Genomic DNA, 20,054 nt, shown 5'->3' with positions numbered 1-20,054 from the left:
TGCAAAGAAATATAAACCAATATTTTAAAAAATATTTTTTAGCAGCAGAATCTCTTTTACAAACAACATCTTGGCAGAATCTCCATATCTAAAACAGATAAAAGTAGAACTGCTCTTCTGAGGTCAGAGTTGGGGACTGAAGCCTCATCTGCCAGGACTTCCTATTGGCCCCTCCTTGTGGCAGCCCACAAGGCTCATTCAATAACAAAACACAGTAGGAAAAACCCAGTGGTCATGGTATTATATCTTGTCCCCAAACTAAATGCTGATTTTTAATATTCCTACCTTTCAATAACAGGCTTATTATTATTCTTCACATTCTTTTGAAACCATGAGGGGCAAATGAACTTCCCTAACTCTTCACTTTTACCTGTATGGGCCAGAAATGTTTAGTGAGGAAAGGAGCTGAATGGATTAGGCATTGGTAAGTCACGGCCTATGGATGCCTATTTTTGTAAATAAAGTTTTACTGGAACACAGCCATGCCCCTCAGCAGGGTTGAGTAGCTGCACCACAGAGACTATATGGCCTGCAAAACCTAAAATAACTACTACTTATCCCTTTATGGAAAAACTTTACCAACCCCCAGGCACAGACAGAAAACTAAAGCTGTTCTATTTGAGCAGTAAAGAGTTATGGCACCAAGGTAAGAAATAAAGACGCAGTTTAAGGCTGAGCTTAGCCTAGAAATGCCTAAAAGTCTCTTTCTTCTGTTGTTTCAATAGATTTTAATGCAGTGAATTCTACATGGAACTTTTAGATTGTGCTGTAGTCACAATCTCATTTTTGTTACTGTGACAACTGCAGTGGCAATTCTTGGCTTGCCTTTCACCCTAAATTTCTGGTATTTCTCCTAAAAGAACTACAAAGAAAATGTCGGGGGGCGGGGGAGCAGCAGCAGCAGCAGCTCCAATTAAAAATGAAAACCATTCCCATTCCCAAACCCTCCTTACTCCCTGAACTGATAAAGTACCCATGAGCTACATTCTCAAACTGATAAGATAGTCATTGACCACTACCCTCTAGATCCCTACTAAAGGGGATGGAAGCAGTAGGGTAGGGTGAAGAAATTACAGAGACATTTAAAGTCAATAAACAATATGTCAAAAAAATAAAGTTTTATAGTCATTGATAAGACAGTTAATATGACAGTAGTAAAATAATAATACATCAGTTATAGAGGAAGATGACACTATAGACTAAAACACACCAATTAGGTATACAGTGCTGAGTTGTTTGTTGGTCACCAGGAGAAAATGGATTTGTACAGATCTATCCTGTTGCCAGCTCTGTCTATTGTGATTATAAAAAGCATTTTACAAGATAGCTGGCCAGGGCAGTCTCTGATCACAGAACAATAAAAACCTTATAGTACTTGGCATTTTAACAGAACTACTCATTTAGACTGTTTAATGAAACCAATTTTAAATGGATGACTCTGTTTAACACGTTCTTCCCAAACAGATGCAACTAATCTCCATGAATTTTCTAATTGTCTCTGAGTCTAATGTATATAGCTAAAATCTCACTACAGTGAACAAGATCGTGACAAAGCCATTTTCCTATTTTACTAGTAGGACTGTTATCAACAAGATATTATTTATCTGGTTACCACCAATTCTCAAACAATTCTTTATAGATGATGGTTATCTATTTCTAACAGGGTTACTATGAACTTTCTAATAAAAACAGTACTTGATTACATGTTCTTTATTATCTCTTAACCTCAGAGAGGAGAGGAATACAGAAAGGTCAGATACCAGGAAGATAAATGACAAGAGGTTTGTATTGGACATCAGAGGACAATTAAATGGTATATAATTGTCTAATGGAATTAGAGCTATTGTTCTAGATTCCAACCAACCCTTCTCACAAGGTTCTTGAGGTAAGTATATGCCAAGGAAAGTTCCAGCAAATGAGAAGCAAAGAGATACTTTATTGTTGGTACTTGTACAATTTTTGGCCCAAAACCCTAATGCAAAGGGTATAGGACATGGAGCACTCCCTGTTCCGAAGTTGCTTATGCCTGAACAGCTTCAAACCAAAGCAAGTCAGGAGGTCTTCTCTGTCCCTTTGTCAACATCCAAAGCTTATTCCTGGTTCTTACCACTATAATGTAAGGAAGAATCAACCCAGTACACTTTGTAGTACAGTAATATCCTTTTATCCATGTGGGGTACATTCCAAGACCCCCAGTGGATGGCTGAATCCACAGATAGTATATAACCCTACATACTGTATATTATGTTTTTTGAATCTGATAACTGAGATGGCTACTAAGTGACTCCTGGCTGGATATGCTGTACTACTGTCCAGCTGCACATGTCAGACAAGGGGATGCTTCACATTCCAGTCAGGATGGAGCAGGTCAGTGTAAAATCTCATCATACAGTCATGCAATTCAAAAGTAAAGATAATGACATGCAATTTAAAACTTTTCAATTGTTTACTTCTGGAATTTTCCATATAATACTGTACACCACAGTTGACTGCAGGTAACTAAAACCACAGAAAGCAAAAGCACAGATAAAAGGGGACGACCATGCCAGAGAATCAGAGTAAATATAAGGAGACCATTGCCCCCGCACTGCCTAGCACTGAGCTGCCGCTGAGCTGAGTTAGAAATTGGTTTCATTAAAGAGTCTTACCCTTACTGCCCTAGGAAAGAGAAACTAAGGGTATCCAAGGAGAGAAAAGGATGGATCTGCTTACCACTTTGTTGTAAAGAAGAGAATAAGGAGAAGAGTCAGGAGAGATGGAGGAGAGGGAAGTACAAAACGGGAAGGCAGGGCCTCCTTCTAGGTTGTAGTGGTCCTAGCTCATGCCTCTTAGCGCCCAGTGGGAGACCAAAGACACAAGTGATTCCACTGAACTATTCTGAGCCTACTCTGAGTGCTGCAAACAAACTAATCTGATCATCTTCTTGACCACAATTTTAGGAAGGAGTGAAGATGGATATAGGGGAAGGCATGAAGAAATGGTGGAAGGAAAAGCAGAGTGTATTTGTACTTCTTCTCCAAAGATTTAAAATTGTCGTATTGCTATAATTACCCTCCCATGGACTGTACTTCTTGTTTCAAATGTCCCCAAAGTCAGAAATACTCATTATAATCCTACCAAAAAACCAACCACATTAACCAAGAAGTTAGACTGGAGATAGTATGAGAGTCATTGCCTGTATCTTCTTTGAAAGTAAGAGGTCTTTTTTTTTAAAAAATCTATCACTTCATTCCAAGACAAACAGACTTGACTTTTTCAACTCCAGATCTTAAAGACTGAAAACACCATTTCTAGCGGGACTTTTCAGATAATTAATCTGTCAGTACCAAATAATATAGATATGCAGTGAAATTTCTGATATTGGAATTTTGTATGTAAACAAGAATAGTCAACTCTGCTTTGGCTGACCAAACACATCTGGTTAACAGACTCCATGTAAACTGACAATTTAGGTAAGAGTTTGGATATGATGAACTATATTTTACTAAAGTAAAACGAAACCAAATAAAATTTCTTCTGATTTTGATCAATCAGGAGGTACTGGTGATCTTGCCCTGCCTCCCAAATTTCATCGTGGCATGAATTATCACTATGCTGGCAAAGCACAGGAGACCAGTTACAGAAAGTCAGTATATTAAGTGTTTGCAACAGAAACTTGAAGTTTTTCCAAGAAGTAACTGTCATGAATATGAAACCAAACATATATAATCAATGAAGCCTCTCATTCTGGGTCAGAATTGTGCAATAAGCAGACATAGGCTTTTATTTACAGAACTTTTTGTTTTTTATTTTTTTATTTTTTTGAGATGGAGTCTCACTCTGCCACCCAGGCTAGAGTGCAGTGGCGCGATCTCGGCTTACTGCAACCTCTGCCTCCTGTGCTCAAGCGATTGTCTTGCCTCAGCCTCCTGAGTAGCTGGGATTACAGGCACCCGCCACTGCACCTGGCTAATTTTTCTATTTTTAGTAGAGACAAGGTTTCACGATGTTGGCCAGGCTGGTCCTGAACTCCTGACATCAGGCAATCTGCCCACCTTGGCCTTCCAAAGTGCTGGGATTACAGGCATCAGCCACTATGTCTGGCCAGCTATAGAACATTTCTGAAGCTGAGAATAACAGAAAATATTATTATTATAGTACTGTTTTAGATAATCCAGAAGCTGTGGACTCCAAGAGAAGCTTTTAAAACTAAATGGGAAAAAGCCCCCACTGAATTATATACTTTAAATGGGTGAATTATATGGCATGTGAATTATATTTCAATAGTTTTAAAAAATAAAACAGAACACATGAAATATGGAGATGTGTTAAAATTCCAAAGCACATGTGAAATGTCAAGCGGGAGGCAGTGTTCTGTGGCAGAGCTGTTGGCGAGATAAGCCAATCCCCTTACCATGACCCTCAGTTTCTTAGCCAACCTTGCTAGGGCTGACCGTATAACATAGTTCTACCTAATAATTCTAAGTGAAAGTTGGCTGGGTAGAGCTTCAAATAAAGCTTTGGATTTTCCTAACAAAAAAGGAACAAACTTGGCTAGTAGGCTTTTATCCTTGTATCCTTTCGTCCTTCTTTTTCCTGCCTAAATACAGACATGGTAGCTAAAACTGTCATCCCTATCTTGTTTCTCTGGGGCAAAATACACGTGGAAAAGACCAAGAAAATTGTAGAGATCACTGAATTGCAGAACCAATACGGGCAGACATGCCCCTGTGGACTTTCTGTTATGTGACACAAAAACAAACAAAACAAAAAATAAAACTGAAAAAAAAATGTCTTCCTCAATGAGATCATTTGTTATTTGCGGCCAAATGCAAGCTCCTTTGGAGCAAATGACTGCTAGTAAAACAAATGTAGAATCTTAGTTGCAACATATAATGGCAATTTCTATAACTTATGACCACAGAAAACAAGGGTGGATTGAACCATAAGATGTGATGGCTCCTCTCACTTTCTTTTTAAGGCTATAGGGGGTTCTGCAGGATCATGAAACAAATTAGAATCTTTGGAGCTGGAGTTTTACCATGGGTTGTGCTGTCCTACTCCTGATGGAGAGAAAGGGATGAAACTCAAACTATGCTTTAATGTCTTCATCTTGTAAATGAAGACAGTGAGAGCAGCTAAAGCTCCAGAACCACTGTAAGACATGGCAACTAAAATAACCATTAGCCATTCCTAAACATTAAACTGTACAGAAGGTCTAAAGACTCTTGGCTGGTGTTTGGTTACAGTAAAAGAATAATGTGGCAAGGCAGGTAATATCAAAACCATTGAGGGATATGGTTTCAGGCATAGTAAGGTAAAAGGAAGTAAGAAGATCCTGACCATTAAGTCTTAAGGGCAGCAAGGAAAGTAAATCCAGGGAGAAGTAAAAGCATACTCTGCATTTATCTATGTAACCAATCCCCCTTATACTGAATCTGATACATTGCTGAAAGAGGCAATGCAGCAGGCAAATAATGATTCCTCAGCTAGAGCTAAGACCCTGAGTGTCCAGGAAAGTTGCTGAAAGGAGTCCTTGACGGGCACCAACCAGCCTGTCATCATAATCATCTTTCCTAGAAGAAGAATGCAGAAATGGAGGTGGACAGAGAGGAGAGGCAAGAAGAGGAGGTGGAAGAGTTTTTCTTGGTCTCAGTGCTTCTGCTTGTTCTTAAGTAGATATACAAGTATGTGTTGGTCAAGTGCCTCTGCGGTTACCAATGTACAAAGGGCTAAGCTTTTTAAAAAGAGAGATGCGCTGACATTAGGTGCTATCAAGATGTACCAAATGTATCTGAACAAAGTGACAAAATTGGGCTCCTGGGAAAAGAGTCTCTGATGTAAGCGTACTTCGGGAAAGAATATGAAGATTTTCAAAGGTAGCTTACTGCTTTGAATTAATTCAAGAATTAACCTTAAATGACTGTGACCCTTCATCAGTTTTTTTCAGAATAGCTTTATTCATTTAATACTCAAAAGCTATATTAAAGCAACTTGATGTATTAAATGTGTAGAAATTTCAGTTTGCTGAAAGTCCTACGCTTCTGTTAGCCCTCATGAGAATAGCTGCATTTCTGTGACCCCGTGTGGCCTATGCTGGGGCAGCAGCATGTAAAACATCTGCCACAGAAGGAGGAGGCTGATGCTTTCTACTCATTTCGTTTTCCAAGGTGAATAATTCTGGTTTTTAAAATGATTGCTGAAATCACTACTGGTGAAGTATTTGTTTTAAAGAGTTCTTAACAATTCTAGATAATTATTAAACACACGTGTGCATGAAATAATGGGTCAGATGGGGCCGAAATCCTCTGTAAAAATGTCTTCTAGACGGGTTAAAATCTTGGAAAGCTAAAAGGATTCTTTTCACATATCCAGCTATATCTTATGATGACTACTTGCCAGGTTCTCCAATCACTCAACAGAAGTAAATGGTTGACATGTGAGGTAAATCACACACATGAACACACAAACATATAAATATATATATAGGCATTTAACTTTTCCTGCTTTTCCAAAGAACATCTGAATTCTAGTGCCCCTCCTGTATTTTTACCACACAACTTAGTTGCCATAGCAATACTTTCTGGTCTTGAAATACCTCTAGGATGAAACTGGTTGAGGCATATTTACCATGCCCCCAAACTATCCTGCTGTCTGTTTCCAGGATCCAGGATTTCTGGCCCTCTAAGCTTTCACACAATTCAGACTTCAGCACCTACTGGGAACCATAGATAAAATATTTGCTCTATGATTTTTCTGGGAACCAGCGCTCTGAGGTCTGAGGGTGATAAAAGAAGACTTTAGTGTGATGCAGATAGGCTCAGAGAGAAACAACACTTAGTAATAAATCATGGATCAGCGAGACAAGGAAGAATTCCTTGGTTCAGGGCTGTGACAGACGATATTCAGCATGACTGATATGAAGCAAATTTTGTAAAATATCTTTCCAATTTTGACTAGAATGATAGGCAATCTTAATCCAAGCCAGAAGAGTCATATATTTAGATGTTTGCTGTATTCTTCAGACTATAAAAAGGAAATTTCTAGCTCTCTAGGTTGCAAAGAAGGCTGTCTTAATGTAAATAGATGTACTGCTTGCCTGTGCAGTACTCAGACAGAATGAAATGGAAGCGGCATGGAACAAGTGAGGCAAGCATTCTTACCTGTGCTAATGTCATCGCCTGTGCTAATGTCAGAGCCTAACTCCAGAGCTCAATCTCAGTCATTTGCTGGAGATGCCAGATCTTTAGCAGTTTCCTCACATACACTTAGATGAGACACACTGAGCAAATATGATGTCCAATTTAGTTGATAGATAGAACTCCCTTTAGTTGCACTAGCATCTATGTTGTCAGTTTAGTCAATGAGTGTTTATTGAGTACTCACAGCACAGAGAACCATACTACGCATTTGGAAACTGCTGCAAAGACTCAAGCCCATCACAATATTAAAAAAATCACTATCTTCAACATAAGATTATCCGTGGTCCTACTAGAGATTGAGGGCAGCACAGATGTAGAAAATACTCAAATAATTACAAAACATTATTTGAGTCATTAGCCCCAATTCCTCTACCCACCCTTATCGACTAAGCCTTCATTTGGCTATTAAGTAGGAAAAAAATGGCATTTTTTGCAGTTCCTCTCCTTTTTCTTTTCTGTGCTTATCCTTCTGGAGGGAAGTGGATGAGCAACAGTTAGGCAGGGTGGTAAGCAGCAGGAAGAAGAAAAAATAGCAGTCTAAAGGAGGTCACGGTAATTTACAAACTGAATAGATAATCTAGAGTTGGTTGTAGCCACACAATGTGAAAGGACAATTGAACTCGGCATGGGCTTGACAGTTCACAGAGAAAGAAAAATATACCAGATGAATAAAGACCACAGTGGCATATGTAATTCCTATTTTTTTTTTTTTTTTTTTTTAGGATAAATTCGCTATTACTTCTTTTTATCTACTTAATAACTACAAGGCATAAACTGATTTGTGGTTCAGACATTATGTGCCAGATTAACTTTTTAAAGTGGTAGAATTGTTTTTTCCTTCTGCAAAACAAAAAGAGCGTCACCCCACAGACTGAAGAGATTATGGATACCCATCAAGAACCTACTTTGGGATAGACATCTTTTGTCCTAACATACTGCATTTATATAACATTTTCAAATTGAAGAACTCCAAATATTTTTGTGTCATTAACTTCTTAATACTCATAATACCCAGAGAGACAATGGGTTTATTTAGCTGCATCTATCTACACAGTCTTATCTTTTGACAGCCTATGTACTTACTATTAGGTTTGTTATTTAAAAGATTTTGGGTATTTCACTTACACTATTGCACATGTCAAGTGCAAAAACATCATTCAAGTCAATGTAAAAATTGTTAATTTAATTGACTGTCTTATAATTATATAAATTTGGGTTTCAACAAAGTGCTGTCATTAGCTGGAAAAGACTGGATGATAGGTATACTTACTGCATAGCATATTTGAGTTCTCATACTAGCCTGAAAACACTAAAAAGGATATCACAATTAGCAAGTAGAAAGATAAGTCCTAAACTAAGGCGACAGAGGAACTATAAACTAAGACATTAGGTGGATTTGGTTAGTTATTATGACTCGACTCTGGTCTTTTTATGTGGTCAAGCCTCTGAAGATTTCCTGTTATTTAAATTTTAATGTTTTTAAAATGGCATGAAAAGGATATAATTACTACTCAATTATCCACTTTTAAGGCACATTTCAGGTAATTTCTCTCTCTTTTCTTGGAAATAAAATGAGTAACTTTTGCTGTGCTTGTAAACCTAGCAACACCAAGGACAAACTCCTTTATTTCCCAGTTGTGCTACGTTGGGAATGAGAAAGAAATTCAAGAGATGAGAGAGCTTCCTGTGAAATGGTAAAAGTTAGGGCACCTCCTGCTGCTACTTTTCTAGGAGCAGACTGGGTCAAGGAAGGTCAGGAGCAGAGAAAGTGGCTTTATGAGGGCCTCCCCATCCCTGCCCCTCCTCTGCTCTGATGGCGCTGAAGAAACACTGAAACGGGGGTGGTGGTGGGGGGGATGGAAACATCTCAGGCTGTCACCTCTCAAAGCTATCACCCGGCTGGCAGTACTCTTCCCTCCCTCCTGCTCCAGCCACACTGGCCTCCTAGCTGCTCCTGTGGCCTGCCAGGCAAGCTCCACTCCAGGGCTTGGCACTGCCTGTGATGCTCATCCCCAGAGGGCTTACTCTCCCATCCTTCGAGATCTGCTCACACTTCACCCTTCTCAGTGAGGCCTTCCTGACCACCCAATCTAAAACTGGACTGCGTCTCCAACCTGGTTTTTCCTCCAGATTTCCCCACAGCACTTCTAAATATCAGCCATCTTACAAATAGCATTTGTTTATTATCTCCCCTCAACCCCACTAGAATGTCAGTTCCATGGGGGCACCAATGTTTATTTTGTTTATTCAGTGCTGTATCCCCAGTGCCTACGATAGTGCCTAGCACATAGTAAGAGGCTTAGTAATTTTTGTTGAATGAATCAACGAAAATGCTGGTATAGCGAGAGGGTCAGAGATCATGTGTGGAGTCCACCCTCTCTAGTATACCACAGGGTATTGGTATCTGACTCACTAAAAGGATTAGACAGCCACTGACCATGCTTAGTTAGGTCCAAACATTTTCTGTCAAGAAAGAAGGCTCTACTTGCCTACCCAACTACAGGGTAAACTCTCAGAAAAGGAAGAAATGGCTCCTGGGGATGAAAACAGCCAAATAAAAGAAATCCTTATTCACAAAGCAATTACGTCCTTCACTTAGCAATAGCAAATGCAGTGACCAAGATAATTCATGTTTGGTCAGGTGCAGGGGCTCATGCCTGTAATCCCAGCACTTTGGGAGGCTAAGTCAGTAGGATCACTTGAGCCCATGAATTCAAGACCAGCCTAGGCAACAAAGCAAGACTTTGTCTCTACAAAAAAAATTTATAAACCAGTCAGGTGTGGAGGTGCATGCCTGTGGTTCCAGCTGCTCAAGAGGCTGAAGTGGGAGGACTGCTTGAGTCCAGGAGGTCAAGGCTGCAATGAGCCATGATCACACCATCATGTTTGAGATCGTTGCCTTTGTAGTCACCAAATATAAAGGAACCTGAATATTTAAAACCAATATATCATTGATTGTGCCCCCCCTCAGCCAGGGTAAGAGAGGGTTTCCAGGATTTCCAGATCTCCTCCCTCCTAGATAGGGAAACTGTTAAGTCACTGGGCTCTGTAATACTCTCCCTCTGGGGTTGATTCAGAATCACTGGGTTTCTTCAGATACAATGTCTAGGAAAGCAAGTCAGTCATCACAAGCAATAGAAGCTGTGGGTCAAATGTCACTGACTAATCAACCTGTCATTGGTCGATTACTCATCCCTACGAAGGGGTACCACTCATCTAGTTTCCTGTCAATAAATGTCTATCTGGCCACATCAACTGTCGCTAACTGCAGCCTGCCAAGATCTCCAGCATTGTCCACAAGCATTGGTGGCTAATAAATCTCTCTCCTTTTCCTCTTAATAATGTCACAGAAGAGGCAAATGCAGTTCCTGACAACATAACATTAGTTTCACAGAGACGTGTCTCTTTGAAGGCTCAGCCAGTTATACAGAGCTTCAATTACATGGATTTTTTTTTACTGGGGGAAAAAAAAAAAAGCAGGCTTAAGGAAGTTGGAGGCTTCATACTGTGCTGAGATACACAATTCTGCCTTTGGTGTGTTCATGCTCATCATCCCCGCTCTGAGTCAGGAAAAGAAAAATTGTTTTGGAGAACCACTTTCATTCCACATTAAAAAAAAAAACCCAAATGGGCACTATTCTCTCTTGCCTTAGACCCCAGTGACAGTCTTTTCTGGAGTCAGATTCAACATCTCTGATTCTTTGGGTAGAGCTAGAGGCCAAGGTGGCCTTGCCACATGAAGAGCCTGTTTGTCTCTCTGAGTTGTCACCCTGATAACAACCTCATGCAGTCCACACTAGATTTAAGATTCTAGATTTCCTACTGTACCCCCCACAGCTTCCCCTTCTTTCTTGATAGACTACCTCATCAGTACACTGAATCTTTCAAGGGAAGCATATTCTGAGTTGCCACAGGCTTTTATGTATCAGGTATGGCTGGGAGGAGGCAGCAAGTGAACATTTACATTACAAATGCTCCAAAAGAAATTGTATACAAAATATATGTGATTACTGAAGAGGGATCTATCAATAAGTTCAGGAGATAATGGATGGTTAGCAAAGAATTCCCAAAGGAGTGGAGCCCAAAAGGGGGAATAAAAAAAAAGAGCCAGGGAAAAAAGGAGGTAATGAGAAGGTAGTGAGAGATGCAAACAATGATGTCGGCACGATCAAAGAACTGGAGGTAAGAGGGTAAGAGAGGGCAGGACCCATGTGCAATGCTTTTAATCACTGGATAGGCTGCGACAGAGTCCAGAGTAGCACAGGGTTGGGGAGGGCGGGAAGGGGTGCAGACACAGGACACAAGGCTGTACAGACAGAGGTAAGTCAGATAGTTCTTAAAATGCCTTAGTCTGAACTTTCTCCTGAAGGCAAGTATTAACCATGAATCCTCTGAGAGAAGGATGTGTGGGAGGGATGGCTGTGGGTGGGGAAGTGGGGGGCCCAGTGGAGGTCTGGAAGATTGGGTAGAAAAGTGAAACAAATATTGTGCAACTATGGTGATGTGGTGGGACACAGAAGAGGGCAAGGATTTGTGAGATGTTTAGGCCATACTGACAGAACTTTATGTCTGACTGGATGAGAGAGCAGGGTGAAGGAGAGGAAGGAAATCAGAAAGATTCACAAGTTTTTGGCTCAAGTAAGGGACAAATGGATGGTGCCACTGAATGAGATGGGGAATCCTGACATAACGTGACTTGACCAGGGAGGGAAGGATAATGGAATTCCGTTTTAGACATCTTGGTTTGAGATGTGCATAGAACACTGTTAGATGGTGGTGGTGGTGGAGAGGGAAGTGTGGGGTACCAGGTAAGCAAATGGAAAACGGAGAACATTAAAAGAGAGTGGGCAGAGCTACTAAACTTCCTGTTTGCTTCAATCTTCATTGGCAAGGAGACTGGTCTTCAAATTAGAAATGTCAGAACAAACATAATAAAGAGAAAATTGAAGTCCCAAATAGGTGAAGTGAAAGAGAGTATCTAGTCAATTTAAATGATTTCAAGTCTCCTGACTCAGATGAGTTATACCCTGAGCCTGCTGAAAGAAATTGCAGATGTAATCTCAGAGACACGATTGGTAATCTTCAAGAAATTGTGGAGGCTATCAGGAGTGCCAGAAGACAAAAGAAAGACAACTGTTTTCCAGATTTTTAAAGTAAAAAGGGATAGATTGTAATGGAAAATACAGAGGTAAGTTTCACATCATCTTTAACAAAAATTCTAGAATAGCTTATTAAATAGATGGTTTACGAGTACTTTAGTTAATGCATACAGATGAGAGAAAGGAAGGTGGGGTGTTATTTGCTATTCGACGGAAGTTTATTTGTACATGTAGCTGATGTGGCTTGTCTCTTTCCCTTCCCAAGCACAAAGTAAGCTGATCTGGCCTGTGGTACAAACTCGAGTCTTCTCTATCTGTGATTTGTTGCCTATGTTACTCAGCCTGTAATGTGGCCCTTTATAAAAAAGGGTCAACAATTTAAATGAAGAATCCACAGTCTGAATTCTCCAAGAAACCCAGCATCAACTCCTTAGGGTGCCCTGGGAAACCAGCAAGCAGCATCAACTTCTGTGGCTATTAGCCTAAATGTCAATAAACCTTTGCTTATTAGAATCTTAGCACCTTATTTGTTGTGCTATTTCTTTCTTTATACATACTGACTTTAAAATGAGAACAGGAAACAACAAAGCATATGTGGTGGAACATTATGGGGGAAAGGCAGTCATGTCTTGCCAACACCTTTACTCCAGGAGGGCTAAGATATACATATACATATACGCATACATACACATACAAATACACATACACATACACATACACACATACATAAATATATAAACATTATATGTTTTCATTAGCCCTTCGGAGATCTTCTTAGAATGTTAAAAAAAATAAAAGAAGAGAAAAGAAAAAGCAGCTTACTTAAGACCCAGATGGCAATCTTGAACTAAAAGTATAGTCATGCACTGCATCACGAGATGTTTCAGTCAAGGACGAACTGCATTTATGATTGTCTCATAAGATATAATGGAGCTGAAAAATTCTTATCACCTAGTGACACCATAATGTCATAGCCCTATTACTTTAGTTAAAAAATTCAGTGTTGGCTGGGCGCCGTGGCTCATACCTGTAATCCCAGCACTTTGGGAGGCCGAGGCAGGCCGATCACTTGAGGTCAGGAGTTCCAGATCAGCCTGGCCAACATGATGAAACCCCGTCTCTACTAAAAATACAAAACTTAGCCAGCTGTGGTGACAGGCACCTATAATCCCAGCTACTTGGGAGGCTGAGGCAAGAGAATGGCTTGAACCTGGGAGGCAGAGGTTGCAGTGAGCCAAGATCACACCACTGCACTCCAGCCTGGGTGACAAGAGTGTGACGCCATCTAAAAAAAAAAATATATATATATATACACACACACACACACACACACACACACACACACACACACACGTAGTAGCCTAAGTGTACAATGTTTTCAAGTCTACAGTAATGTCCTAGGCCTTCACATTCACCCATCACTCACCAACTGACTCACCCAGAGCAACTTCTTGTCCTGCAAGCTCCATTCATGGTAAGTGCCCTACACAGGTGTACCATTTTTTATCTTCTTCTTTTTTTTTTTTTTTAATTGAGATGAGATCTTGTAATGTTGCCCAGGCTGGTCTCAAACTCCTGAGCTTTCAAGCGATCTGCCCACCTCTGCCTCCCAAAGTGCTGAGATTACAGGCATGAGGCATCGTGCCCAGCCACCATTTTTTATCTTGTATATTATATTTTTATTGTACCTTTTCTATGTTTAGACATGTTCAGATACACAAATACTTACCACTGTGTTACAATTGCCCACAGTCTTCAGTACAGTCACATGCTGTACAGATTTGTAGCCTAGGAGCAACAGGATATATCATCTAGTCTAGATGTGTGGTAGGCTATATGCCATCTAGGTTTGCATAAGGACACTCTATGATGTTTCCACAATGACAAAACTGGCTGACAGTGCATTTCTTACAATGTATCTCTGCCATTAAGCAATGCATGACTGTATATCCTCTGAGGGATATCACCAGTCTCACGTTTAAAAATTATATAATCCTATAAAGCAGGCAAGGTTAAAGTTCCCTTCTCAAAACAAAAAGGAACAACAAAAAGCCCAGGCACAAAGATCACTAAGATTGTTCAGAACCAGATCTCAAATTCAGATCTATTTGGTTCATATGTAATTCATTAAAGTTGAAAATGATTTTTTCATTCTATACAACTATCTTGACATTATCCTATAAGTCTCTAACCAATACAAATTGAGACTGGAGAAGGACATAAGTCACCCAGGGAGAAGCCTCCTGTCTAGTTCTTCCATGAGTCTAACTTCAGTGTACTGCCCCAGCGGAAAATCCAAACAAGCACGCTATATCTTGTTGTCCCTTCCTTCGGCTCCCACTCCTTTCTTGATATTTAGAGAAAGAACAGTAAAATGTCTTCACTGAAGTTATTAGGATTATCATTTTACCAAAATACGATCTATATGTGTATCTTCCATTTTAAAACTTATGAATGAGGAGGAATCTTCTTACCGTATTGACCCAATCATGTATGGCTGTGCTAGTTGAACCACAATCGCACCACTTCCTAGCTGGTGACATGTGTAGCCAGAATCCCAATCATAATTCTTAGTGTCCCCATTCAGCAAGGCATTTCGGCTCCGACTGACTCCTTCAATCACGCTGGCACAATCAGCAATTGTTGCAACATTCTCCATGGGAACTGTGAATCCAAAAACAAGATTTGGCATCAGGATAAGAGAAGCCAAAAATATCTCGATAGTGTGCTCAGAACAAAATTAATTAATTGCTATCTCAAATCAATGATAAAAGAAAAATTAGAACATTTGGATTATCTTCAGGTATTAATACATTTTCCATGCCAAGTAGCTTTAAAAAAAAAAAAGTTAAGCCCAGTGGGCATGGTGGCTTGCACCTGTAATCCCAGCACTTTGGGAGGCTGAGGTGGGCAGATCACTTGAGGTCAAGAGTTTGAGACCAGCCAACATAGTGCAAACCCATCTCTGCTAAAATAAAAAAAATTAGCCAGGTGTGGTGGCGTGTGCCTATAGTCCCAGCTACTTGGGAGGCTGAGGCAGGAGAATCGCTTGAACCTGGGAGGCACAGGTTGCAGTAAGCCAAGATCGCATCACTGCACTCTAGGCTGGGTGACACAGCAAGACTTGTCTCCAAAAAAAGAAAAAAAGAAAAAGCAAGGCATAGAAAAATACAGGCTATGTATTCATTTACACAAAGTTTTCAACAAAGTCAAAACTAAAACATACTTTGTTTAGAGCTATATACATAAATGCAAAACTAAAAACGGAATCTAGGAAACTAATACAGAAAATTAAAAATAGTGGCCGGGCACGGTGGCTCACGCCTGTAATCCCAGCACTTTGGCAGGCGGATCACGAGCTCAAGAGATCGAGACCATACTGGCTAACATGGTGAATCCCCGTATCTACTAAAAATACAAAAATTAGCTGGGCGTGGCAGCACACGCCTGTAGTCCCAGCTACTCGGCAGGCTGAGGCAGGAGAATTACTTGAACCCGGCTGGGAGGCAGAGGTTGCAGTGAGCAGAGATTGTGCCATTGCACTCCAGCCTGGCAACAGAGTGAGACTTGGTCTCAAAAAAAAAAAAAATAAAAAAAAATAACAAAAGAAAATTAAAAATAGCTTGGGAAGAAGGAAGGTGAAATTTTGGAAGGTTCCCCCTCCCACCCCGCACCAAAAGGTCTAAATATTAATTGGGTCAGGTACAGTGGCTCATGCCTACAATCCCAGCACTTTGGGAGGCTCAGGAGGGCAGACTGCTTGAGTTCAGGAGTTCAAGACTAGCCAGGACAATGTGGTGAAACCCCATCTCTACCAAAAATACAAAGAATTAGCCAGGCATGGTGGCACACGTCTGAGGTCCCAGCAACTCGGCCTACTGGGGTGGGAGGATTGCTTGGGCCTGGGAGGGAATGGTTGCAGTGAGCTGAGATCATGTCACTGTACTACCGCCTTAATAACACAGTGAGACTCCCTCAAAAAAAAAAAAAAAAAAGCAAAAACATTTTAAATGATTTTATGTCTAATAAATACTGGTTTTATTCTATATCTTAAGCTAGCTGGTAGGTACATAGGTATTTCTTTTATTAGTAGTTTCTAAGCTGCAGATATTTTATCGATTATTCTGAAAGTCTGTTTAAAGAAACATGTTAAATTCAGAATTTTGAAACTCACATAATAGGAAAGTGATTCAGGACCTGGTACCAAACCCATTTCAGAATATACAGTTGCCCTCAGCCATGATTCATTTCTTTTTTTGTCTACTATTCTGTGCATTGCAACATATAAGATCTTCCCATTGTTCATGAACTGCTGCATCTTAAAAACCCAGCTGTTCTGGTTTTGAGTCTCTCTCTATAACTCAAGTCTACATCAAGCTGCTCATTTATAAAAGTCAAGAACTTCCTCAAAATGATGGATGCTCACTATGATATAAATTCTCTAAACACTGAGAAGAGAATAAAAGGTAAGGGCCTTTTAAGTCCCCTGGGACCTTTTCTGTGCATTTAAAATAAAAACCTATAATTTTCTTCAGACATTTAAGCTATTTAACCAAAACCTACTTACATTCAAGGTTTGTAGCTTACATCAGATAATTTAAAAGTAGGCTGGAAAAGAAAAAAGTAATTTTACATATATCTTCTATGCAACTCATTTATTTTCCAAAGTTGGACATGTTTGTACTTAAGCCCTCATCTCGTATGCCTTCACTAATTGCTTTGCTGTCTGTAGCTGAGTAAAGCCACCCACAGAGAAGAAAGGAAGGGAGAGGAGGGAGAGAGGATGAATTTTTTTGGTGATGAATTCCTTGATTATGAAGCTTAATTCCAAGGCAACAAGCAAAAACACTGGTGAAATTACCTGTAAGGACAGTTTCCTGGCAGAGAAAGAGCTCAGAGAGAAGCTCCCTGTGACTTTGGAAAGAAACAGAAGTGGACTATATTTAGAAGGTAAGTTATGGCACTTCTATCTCCTGGAAAAAGGGCAGTATTCTTTGATTTCAAAGAGAGAACGAAAGGAAGTGGTATAAGATGTACAGTAAATTGAGCGGAGACATAACACTGTAGACAGGTTATGCTGCAGCAACTTACAGGCCCCTACTCTCTCAGTGGCTTAACACAGCACACATTTATTTTTTCACTCACCCTATGTATTCAACAACAATCAGCCAGGAGGTTCTGCTCATTGTATCCCTCTGGAATCCCAGTGACAGAGGCTTCATATTGACATGTGCTTCCCAAATCACAGCCACAGTGGGAAGAGAGTAAGCTGGGCACAGGCTCTTAAAACTCTTCCCCAAAAGTAATACATGTCACTTTGCACATATTTCATTGTCTAAGACAAGTCATATGGCCTTACCTAACTTCAGAGGGGACTAGAAAGCACAACCCTGCTGTGTGCCTGGGAAAAGCTCCAGGGAGAAAAAATGGGGTATTTGGTGAACGACATTTAATGTCTACCACAAACATTAAGCCTGGATGAAAGAGCAGTCAACGGACAGGTACATCTGGTCATCTGTTTCAAGTACATAAAGTATTTCAGTGTATGAATATTCTAAGAGTTATATATCTATTCTCTTGCTGAGGGACATTTAGATTGTTACCATTGTTTTCTTTGCCATTACAAAGATGTCTTCTTATATTCCGGGTAAGAGTTTCTTAAAGGAATACTTAAGATTTCTATGTATGTGGAAGTGGAATTATACTCATGACTATGAGTTAACTTCAACTTGCCTAGATATTGCCAAATTATTCACCAAAGTGGTTGTAAAACTTTATACTCTCTCCTTGAAGAGGCCCTTCACATCCCTTGTAAGTTGGATTCCTAGGTATTTTATTCTCTTTGAAGCAATTGTGAATGGGAGTTCACTCACGATTTGGTTCTCCATTATTGGTGTATAGAAACGCTTGTGATTTTTGCACATTGATTTTGTATCCTGAGACTTTGCTGAAGTTGCTTATCAGTTTAAGGAGATTTTGGGCTGAGATGACAGGGTTTTCTAAATATACAATCATGTCATCTGCAAACAGAGACAATTTGACTTTGACTTCCTCTCTTCTTATTTGAATACCCTTTATTTCCTTCTCTTGCCTGACTGCCCTGGCCAGGGCTTCCAACACTATGTTGAATACGAGTGGTAAGAAGGCATCCTTGTCTTGTGCTGGTCTTCAAAGGTAATGCTTCCAGCTTTTGCCCATTCAGTATGATATTGGCTGTGGGTTTGTCATAAATAGCTCTTATTATTTTGAGATACGTTCCATCAATACCTAGTTTACCGAGAGTTTTTAGCGTGAAGGGGTGTTGAATTTTATCCAAGGCCTTTTCTGCATCTACTGAGATAATCATATGGTTTTGTCATCGGCTCTGTTTCTGTGATGGATTACGCTTATTGATTTGCGTATGCTGAACCAGCCTTGCATCCTGGGGATGAAGCTGATTTGATCGTGGTGGATAAGCTTTTTGATGTGCTGCTGGATTTGGTTTGCCAGTATTTTATTGAGGATTTTTGTGTAGATGTTCATCAGGAATATTGGCCTAAAATTTATTTTTCTTTCTTTCTTTTTTTTTTTTTTTTTTGAGATGAAGTTTCGCTCTTGTTGCCCAGGCTGGAGTGCAGTGGCGAGATCTCAGCTCACTGCAGCCTCCACCTGCCCGGCTCAAGCAATTCTCCTGCCTCAGCCTCCCAAGTAGCTGGGATTACAGGTGCCCGCCACCACGCCCGGCTAATTTTTTTGTATTTTTAGTAGAGATGGGGTTTCACCTTGTTGGTCAGGTTGGTCTCAAATTCCTCAGGTGATCCACCCGCCTCAGCCTCCCAAAGTGCTGGAATTACAGGCATGAGCCACCACGCCTGGTTGAAATTTTCTTTTTTTGTTGTGTCTCTGCCAGGTTTTGGTATCAGGATGATGCTGGCCTCGTAAAATGAGTTACAGAGGAGTCCCTCTTTTCCTATTGTTTGGAATAGTTTCAGAAGGAATGGTACCAGCTCCTCTTTGTACCTCTGGTAGAATTTGGCTGTGAATTCTTTTGGTCCTGGGCTTTTTTTTTTTTTTTTTTTTTGGTTGGTAAGCTATTAATTACTGCCTCAATTTCAGAATTTGTTATTGGTCTATTCAGGGATTTGACTTCTTCCTGATTTAGTCTTGGGAGGGTGTATGTGTCCAGGAATTTATCCATTTCTTCTAGGTTTTCTAGTTTATTTGCTTAGAGGTGTTTATAGTATTGTCTGATGGTAGTTTGTATTTCTGTGGGATTAGCGGTGATATCCCCTTTATCATTTTTTTTTTATTGTGTCTATTTGATTCTTCTCTCTTTTCTTCTTTATTAGTCTGGCTAGTGGTCTATCTATTTTGTTAATCTTCTCAAAAACCAGCTCCTGGATTCATTGATTTTTTGAAGGGTTTTTCGTGTCTCTCTCTCCTTTAGTTCTGCTCTCATCTTACTTATTTCTTGTCTTCTGCTAGTTTTTGAATTTGTTTGCTTTTGCTTCTCTAGCACTTTTAATTGTGATGTTAGGGTGTCGATTTTAGATCTTTCCTGCTTTCTCCGGTGGGCATTTAGTGTTATGAACTTCCCTCTAAACACTGCTTTAGCTATGTTCCAGAGATTCTGGTATGTTGTGTCTTTGTTCTTATTGTTTTCAAAGAACTTATTTATTTCTGCCTTAATTACATTATTTACCCAGTAGTCATTCAGGAGCAGTTGTTCAGTTTCCATGTTGTTGGGCAGTTTTGAGTGAATTTCTCCACTGCTCAAGGAAATAAAAGAGGACAC

At 40.0% G+C, this 20,054-nt stretch overlaps 1 protein-coding gene across 1 annotated transcript in view; it reads right to left on the bottom strand.

The window, feature by feature from the left end:
- The window catches only part of BTBD9 (BTB domain containing 9), a 471,085-nt gene that overhangs the window by 100,674 nt on the left and 350,357 nt on the right, over window positions 1-20,054 (bottom strand). Inside the window, exon 8 of the mRNA XM_023212708.2 lies at window positions 14,755-14,944. Within this exon, the coding sequence (XP_023068476.1) occupies window positions 14,755-14,944 (190 nt within the window). The remainder of the gene's footprint in view (window positions 1-14,754; window positions 14,945-20,054) is intronic.

The sequence above is a fragment of the Piliocolobus tephrosceles genome, chromosome 5 (genome assembly GCF_002776525.5).
Source record: "Piliocolobus tephrosceles isolate RC106 chromosome 5, ASM277652v3, whole genome shotgun sequence".
Taxonomy (NCBI): domain Eukaryota; kingdom Metazoa; phylum Chordata; class Mammalia; order Primates; family Cercopithecidae; genus Piliocolobus; species Piliocolobus tephrosceles.
Note: the sequence above shows the minus strand (reverse complement) of the source record. Positions and strands in the feature narration are given on the sequence as shown.